The 9,001-nt window shown below is 31.3% G+C and overlaps 1 protein-coding gene across 1 annotated transcript; it reads right to left on the reverse strand.

The window, feature by feature from the left end:
• Positions 1 to 680: 680 nt before the first annotated feature.
• On the reverse strand, positions 681 to 1,325 carry LOC120115627 (flowering-promoting factor 1-like protein 3). The gene has a single exon (XM_039136276.1). It carries the CDS (start codon positions 1,266 to 1,268, stop codon positions 924 to 926), a length of 345 nt encoding a protein of 114 aa, XP_038992207.1. The 5' UTR covers positions 1,269 to 1,325; the 3' UTR covers positions 681 to 923.
• Between the last annotated feature and the right edge of the window lie 7,676 nt (positions 1,326 to 9,001).

Genomic DNA, 9,001 nt, shown 5'->3' on the forward strand with positions numbered 1-9,001 from the left:
TTTTACACAAATTTAAAACTATTGGATGAGCGAAAACAGACAGTTGAAATACACAGTAATAAATAAGAAGATATTCATTGGAAAAAAAAAAATAAGGAGTTAATCTCAATATTCTATTTTCACTCATCCAACGATCTGAAATATGTGTAAAACTAAAAAAAATAATTATATATATATATATAGAGAAAGAGTCAAGTTAGTTTCCAGACACGTGCATACATATCTCATTTGTTTGTCAAAATGGTAACACAAATGCTCCCTTGCTTCACCAATTGTGGTCCCTAAATTCTTAACTCATATATATATATATATATAGGTAGGGGCTCTATAAATTTGATAACATTGTGGTTGACGTTAATATCTTGGTATTTTGAATTCGTATGATAATTTTAAATTTTTTATATATATTAGACGCCTTGGAGAGTCTAAATATATAAAATTCTTAATGATCTCTTTGTTACACAAACTCTTTAATGTTCATAATTTTATATATTTAGACTCTTTGAGATATCTTGTGTGTTTTGTTTATGAAGACTAAGGATAAAATCATATATAAACATCCAGAAAATACAATATCTAATGTTCATATTTCGATTTTGTGAATTTACACAACGACTCTCTCGACAAGGAAGTAGAAGAAACATCATCGTTCATTCATAGCACACAAGGGAAAGCACCATTTCTTATTACAAGGATGACAAAAGCAAAATAATCACTCTAATTTCTTAAATCCTAATAGCTCAAACCCACCACAACTTCTTAAGATCGCATCCGTAACATGATGCTGCAATCGTTATTTTAAAAATTCAAAGGTGACGGCAATCATATGTATATATAAATACACACAAACATAAATCATATTCCATAATGGTAAAAAAAACAAAGGAGGACAGTGCATGCTGCAGCCAGCGCAACACTAGGTTTTACATATCCCTAACTTCGAACATGTTCCGGTTTTTAACGACGATGTCGTACATGTGAATGGACTTGAATCTGTTAAAATCCTTGGGAAGAGAGATCAAATGAACAGTGGATCGTTTATGGAACTGAAGGAGATCAGGGTCGTCATAGTACCTCTCCCAACCGAGTGACAACAACTTAAGTTCGAGATCCTCGTAGGAAGTGATCACTTCGTTGGTGGGAACATGCACGAGCACCTTGCGACGGGCACTACTGCTCGAACCCTGTCGGTTACCGTCCAACGGCTCAGCACCAGGGTTCTCGACTAAACGAACCACACCGTTCTTGAAAACCCAAACACCGGACATCTTTTGTTTACCTAACAAATGCTTCTTAGGGGAGAGATATAGGGATTTTAGGGTATATGTACATATATATATATATATATATATAGGTGAGTCCTTGAGTTGAGGGACATGATAGAGAGAGAGAGAGAGAGAAGAAAAAGGCTAGGCATTGAGGGACAGGGACACGAAAATATTGTACCATGGATGTGGGCATAAACAAGATTGAAGGGAATCCTTGTTTCTTTTTGGGTTTGGTCCTTTAAATCAACCCCACCATGGGGAATCTTTGTCTTTGAATTTGTTTTCTTGTTGGGAAAAAATTGTATTGGACGTGAGTGAGACTAATAGTTCTAGAGAAACCTAAACGAAAATGATTTTGTATATTTATACAAAGTGTGTCATACTATTATATATATATATATAATTGTGGGCGTAACTATCAAGTAATTCGTATACACTACGGATTGTCGAGCTATATAAATATAATCTGGAATCCAGGGAGTTTGCAGCAGGGAATCAGAGAAAGAACCCCGAAGTTTATATATATATATATATATATAGCTAAGCCTCCCATGGTTATTGTATGCAACATGAATAAATGATAAAAGTAGTTGGTTTTCCTTAAAACAAAATCGATACATATATATATACCGAAAATGTTCAATATAGTGATAAAACATATTACATCTTTAAAGAGAAGACCTAAATTCGAAATTTAAAGACGATATTATTAGAAGAAACACTCAAAAACGATAAATACAAACAATAAAACATATGAAAGATAAAAAAATTTGATACATAAAGGAAATCTTTTTTATGTACATGCTATGTAAAATTTAGACTTCACGACTTTGTCTAGTCGAATGTCATTTACAAAATTTAGGATTTAGGTTTAAAAGATGAATTTAGAATTTAGGGTTTAGAATTAAAATAGATAAAATTATGAAGTCTAAATTATATATATATATATAATCTTTTAAAGTTTTTGTCTTTTAAAATAGATAATGAAATTTTAAATTGATATGATTGAGCCAAAAGTTTTAAATAATACGGATTCGTTAAGTATTTAATCTAAAAAATCGGAGGGCTCAAAACCTTATTTTGACTTAAGTTTAGATTGATAAGAACCTAAAATACTATTAGACCAAAAACTTTGGGAGGGTCAAATTATCTAACTTCAAAATAATAGGGACTCATTTAATATTTAATTTCAAAATTTTAAGAGGACAAAAACCTAATTTAACTTAAATTTAAATTGATATAAACTTAAAATACTATTAGATCAAAATTTTTGAGAAGGACAAGAGTCTCTTTCGCTCTCTATACATTCTCCGACTCTGCAAATATATTTTCTTAAGTGTACATTTGTTTTATGATCCATGATTAGAGTTCTTAACGATTATTATCGATAACGGTATCTCTAAAATTTAGACTCAAATTCTATTATAAACATGCCTTAACACTAGTCCAACATTTTGTTGGTGAATTAAGTAGCCCTAGTATTGTTATTTATGGAAATGGAATTTTAGGAAGGGTGATGGCATGAAAGAATTTGTAAAGGATTAATGTTATTTTTCCAAAATTTGTGAGTGGCTTGTATAAAATGGGGTACATTTAGGTGGGACCAAAAATGGGAGGATTCTCTCTACTTTTGTGGGGGATTGGAGAGTTCTTCTGCTTTGGGACTTCACTTTACTATTGGCCTCCAAAGTATAATTTTGTCATTAATTATTTTCCTCCTAATAAAAGCATTTCAATTACTAATTCTGATATTCGAATTTAAATCTAATAACTATCATTTAGGTTAGTAATAGTTTGAACGGAATAATTTTCTTTTCTCGACAATTCTGATTTTATTAAGGATTTAAATATGTAAACCCAAACCTAAGTTGCGTGACTCGTTAAGAACTTCCACATACTTGGAGGAAAGAATACAACACATTAGGTAGATGCTACGTCTCAACAACGGATTATACGGGCAATCACCTACAAAAGCGACTGTTGAACAGTACATATAGGTTTTCAGCATTTCGCAATTACACACCGGACCTGTGCTAAAGAAGACCCCTTACCACCATGTTTTAAATAGCTCACGCCTACACATCCCTTCTTTAGCTAAGTGATCCGTCATTCCATTCTGTCTTCTAGACACATAATCGAATTTCACCCGTACAATTAAATGAGATAATTATACGTAACACGTCACGTACTCGCATGTTTTTCCTCCTAATTTCAACCATAAAGAGTGCAACCTCAAGCTTTCTCTTTAAACCTAAACCCTAAATCAAATGTGAATGAAATTGAAGGTTTGGATTTATGGCTGATGCAGAAAGCAGAAATCCGGAGGAATGTCGAAGAAGCAAGCAGCAACTTGAAAGTTCGTAAAAGCAAAAGATTCGAGCATCCGATCAAAACCCCAAACCGTGACGCATGGGATTGTAGGACTTTTGGGCACACCATCTTTCTTTTTCCCACCACATTGGTCGCACCATTGGTGTGTGTATATAGCCAATGCAACCATCTTCCTCCTCGTGACACATGGTCCTATATATATACATATATATATACACCTTACCCCACACTTTAAAGCCAACAACGGCCTCCACACTTCACATGATCCAATATCTCCTAGCCCTATAATTTCCCCTCTTTTTTATTTTTGGGTTTTTTTATATAGTTTATTTGTCATCTTACATTAGAAATTCATCTTTTAGTTGGACCACCCACCAAGAACAGAACTAGGATGAAATTATGAGAGGGACTAAGTTGCTTATTTTTGAAACTAATAAGGTTCTAAAAGGTAATTAAATCACAAAAATAGAGGATTGTGACTTAATTTCACTCATTTCAAATTTGTCACATCCTAAAAAGTAATTAAATCAAAAAGTTAGATACAAGACTTAATTTCATGTAACTTTAAAACTGATAATATCTTAAAAAATAATTAAACCAGAAAATTTAAGGAGGGCTAGGACTTAATTTTAATGGTTTCAAAACTTTTAAGGGCTTAAAATAAAATTAAACCATAAAAAGTTAGAATGGGCAATACCCTTTTCCGCCTCCACGTGGTTCCGTCAATGCCACCCACCCTAATTTTCTCTATCTCTTTCCTTCGAGAATTTAGTATTATAACCTAGCTATTAGGTAGTAAGGATGGATCGGTAGGTGTAGGCAATAGCCCCTTTAAAAAATTTTAATTATCATATGTTTTAGATATTTTTTTATACTTTTATTAATAATTTATTTTTATTTTTAAGATTTTATAAATTTTTTTCTTTAATATAAAATTTTACGTTTGTTTCTGTTCCATGAGCTCGATCTAGCCCGTCCATGGTTGAATGAATCCACTTTTAATTCAAATCGATATGATTTAACTTGAGTTTTTATTTTAATAATTAAAATAATCAATTAAAATGAAAAAATAAAATAAAATTTTAATATTTGAATTTGATATTTTTTATTTTGATTCCTAATTTTTTAATTCATATTAATCCTTTAATTTCTTTAATTCCTTTAATGATGTGGCACTGTGATAAATACCTAGGGATGGCCATTTTAACCCGACCTGACGGGTTCCGACCCGACCCGATCGGGTCGGATTTTTTTTAAAAAAATCGGGTTCGGGTCGGGTTTTTTTATGTGGTATTCGGGTCGGGTTCGGGTTTAGGGTGAAAAAAAATCCGATCCGACCCAAAAAAAAAATAATTTTACCCTATATATTTAGAGATAATTACAATAATACTCCTTTGTATATATATTTTTTCAATTAAGTCACTTTTTTTATTGAATAAAATATTTTTTTATTATTTCGGGTCGGGTCGGGTCGGGTTTCTATGTCATATATTCGGGTCGGGTGAAAACTTGTTTTGGTCGGGTCGGGTATCGGGTGGAGACTCTTGCTATCGGGTCGGGTCGGGTGCAGTACTCAATATGGATTAATCGGTCAATAGATCAGATACCAGTGAATAATTTAAAAAAATAAATCAAGAAATTATTTTGCCCATGGAAAATAAAAGGAAGGATTTATTAATTTTTTTAGGAATCATGTCATCCTTCTGTTAGAAGTTAGTAACACAATGACCAAAATAATTCAATTAATCAAACAGCCGAAAGATAAAACATGATCTAACTAATAGTTAAGTAGCCGTGGATGTAGTTTACCCTTTTTTTTATCGAATGTTAAATTAATTTTCAAACTTCTTTGGATGTTATACACGAAGAATTAATACGAATATATATATATATATATATATATATATGAATAGTTTATGATGATTATAAGATAGTATATGTTTATGATTTCTCTTAACTATTGAGAACGCACATATACTACAAATACAGCTGATTAAACCTAAGACTTCAAAAGAGAACAATACTCCCCTTTAACTATTGAGACAACATATATTCAAAATTATATCATAATATCAAAATTTATATAATATAAAATATTTCGATAACAACATAAAATAAGTCGCTAAAACTTTATATTATCGTTTCAAAACAAGATTATGATATAATGAGATATATGAATGTATAGTTTATTATGACATGCTACATCAACTTTTGAAATATTTTCTTCTAGGCCCCAAATTAATTCCACCACTAGAAGAAAAGGTTAGGTCTCTCAAAGCTCAATCATCACTTGTTACAACCCCATGTGATTGTGCCATATAGAAAAGCCAAAAATTTTGTATTTAACCAAACAATATACCTCAATTAATATCCCTTTTCCCATATGTACCTGTATAGAGACGGACACATGATTTTATATTAAGGAATGAATTTATAAATTTTTAGAGAGGAACAAATTTATAAAATTTTAGGAGAATAAAAATAGATTATTAATAAAAAAATACACATAAAAAAATTAAAAATAAAAGAATTTAAAAATTTAAAAATTTCAGAAGAAACGACTGTTCTCGCCCACCTTCTATTTACATCCCTTTATATGTATGTGCCTTTTCCTATTAACCTCACCTTTTTTTTCTTTAGCAAAAGCATGCATCCATCTTATTCACTAAAGTCACTTGTTGTTTGGTTTCCTCTTACATCACCAACATTCTGCATATAAATTTATTGGTAGAATCGGGGGGAAATAAGTATAAATTAAATATTTTAAGATTTATTATGTAAAATTATTAAAAATAATAAATTAAATTAAACCAAATATTTCAAGATTAAGAATAATAAATTAAATATAGTGTGTACTTAAAATTATGGTGTGAAATTATATATTTCAACGTTATTTATTTATTTGATAAGGGGATATACATTAATTTGTCACTATAGAATTAAAAAGTATAAAGTTTTTCTATGCAAAGAATTTTCTAAGAATCATTATAAATAATGCTACACTTTTATACCTTAGAATCCTTGTAAATAAAGCAATACTTTACAATATTTTATTGGTTTACTTATTAATATTAGAAATATTAATTTATATTGAGTATCGTATAAATTTATTACGAATGTGATTCTCTTAATCTCATTTGCTTTATTATCAATGTCAAAATTCAAATTTTTATTCTTATTTAAAAGATCTAATGATGATAGGACATTTATAACATGGAACATGTGACATACAAATATTATTATTATTATTATTATTATTATCATTATTATTATTATTATCATTATTATTCAATTATTTAATTAATTAATTTAAATTTATAAATATTTATTACGACGATGATTTTTTTAACCTAATTAATTTGAGTGGTCACACCTCAATTAAGGTGCTAGATTTTAATAATTTTAAGTATCGAATTAAAACCGTGATAAGGGAAAAATTAAGGACTAAATTGTAAATTTTTAAAAGTTACATCTCTATTTTGGAACCTGTGGAAAGTTCAGGGACTTAATCCTGAATTTTTTATTTTTCTGAAAAGATAAAAATAAACCCCCTTCTCGATCGATCAAATTGATCCCTAAAATTAAAACCGAAATCCCTAAAGCACCCTCAATCGAAGCCTCGTCGTCCGACCACCGTTCGACCCCCCACTACCCTTGTTCGATCAATTATTAACCAGCAACCAAGGCTCATGTATCACTGAAGCGTGATTCGGCGTCGATCGACACGAATTGATGCTTGAATCACCTTCGTTTGGTTTAACGCGAATTCCGATCATCTCGGTTGTCAGTTCGCCTCACCGTTGTCACCAATATGTTCCCTTGCCAGTTCCGAACAAAGCCCGACCGATCTCCTCAACCGAAAAGCACCCCATAGTCAAATGTTGTGGGTAAGGTTTTTCGTTTTCTTTTTCATTTAGTTTTGTGTATTTGAATATGGTTTTTGGCTGATTTATGGTTGAAATTGATGTTTGGATGTTGTTGGAGTGTTCGACTGTCATCCTAGAACCCTATCACCGCCACACGTGCCGATAGCGCACGTGGAGCTTCCTTCCCAATCGAGAATTCTGGAAAGCTGAGTCAACTCGATTGAGTTGATCGAGTCATCCGAGTCAACCTGTTGAGTCAACTCGGACAGAATCAACCCTACCCATTGACTTTCAGCTGACCAGTTGACTTTGGCCAGAGTTGACCGTTGACAGGTCAGACCGTTGACTTTGATTGATATGAATGTTGACCATTGACTTTGATCGAAAAAGTCGAAAATTTTGAAAAGTCATATTTTATGTTTTTCGAAGTCCAGAGTTCGAATCTGAAGTTCGTTTTGCAAAATTCGCACCTAGTAAGCTATTTTTTAGTGATTTATCTTCGGATTCAAGTTGGTTTTTCGATTAAGTTCAATTTCTGATGTAAAATTGTTTGTTATCTATCCAAGAAAATATTGGATGTTGGATTCAAGTTCGAGAATGATCGAATGTAGTTTAAAAGGTCGATCGATATGGCACAAAAATTGAGGTAATACTCTACTACCTTTTGTATGCTTTTCAAAACTCACTGATAAATAGTAAAAGTATGAATGAAAATGATTAGTCCATTAGGTGTAGTTAACTATCATTGGACTCAGACAGAAATTGGAATAAATATGGAACATTGTATAAGACTCTAACAGCTCGAAAAAGAAATTGATAGACTGATTGAAATCAAATCTTAGTTCAATGATTTAATCAGTAAATCAATCAATCTCAGAACGCATAAATTCTGATTAATCTCGTTAAAGGTTAAAGGTTGGAAATATTTGGATAAGAGATTACCAAAAATAGCACTATAGGGTAAAATTACAAAAATGCCCTTGTACTATAAAAGGACCAAGACTTCCCCTAGTGGTGAAAATAACCTCTAGTGATCAAATGAACAAAGTACTCTAAATTCTAAAGGAACTAGAATACTTTCAAGCCTAAGTTATTAGATGTAATGCCACTGACAAAATTGAATGAAATGATGATAATACTCTTAAAGTGTAAAAAGGAATATGAATGACTATGATAATGGAGACACATGAGAACTTATATTATGATCCATTTGAATCTTGGAATCACCGATTAAACTCCTGATTTATTTAGAATGCCCCTGAAGTGTAATATAATTAGAAGCACGTCCAAGCTTTGGAATAACTAAATACCCTCAGCCCTGAAATGAACAAATCAACCTCGTATAAAATGATTATATTATATGACCAAGTTGAATTGAATGGAAGTATTGTATGTATTCGAATTTAAAAAATGACCGAATTACTTTAGAAACTCCGAAGTGACCGAGATATACTTGACTATTAAATGACCTAAGTATCCTCAATGATATAGAATTAATTGAATGACTTGGATAAGTCTGTAACCTTGATGAACTTA

Source organism: Hibiscus syriacus, unplaced genomic scaffold (genome assembly GCF_006381635.1).
Source record: "Hibiscus syriacus cultivar Baekdansim isolate YM2019G1 unplaced genomic scaffold, ASM638163v2 tig00000859_pilon, whole genome shotgun sequence".
Taxonomy (NCBI): domain Eukaryota; kingdom Viridiplantae; phylum Streptophyta; class Magnoliopsida; order Malvales; family Malvaceae; genus Hibiscus; species Hibiscus syriacus.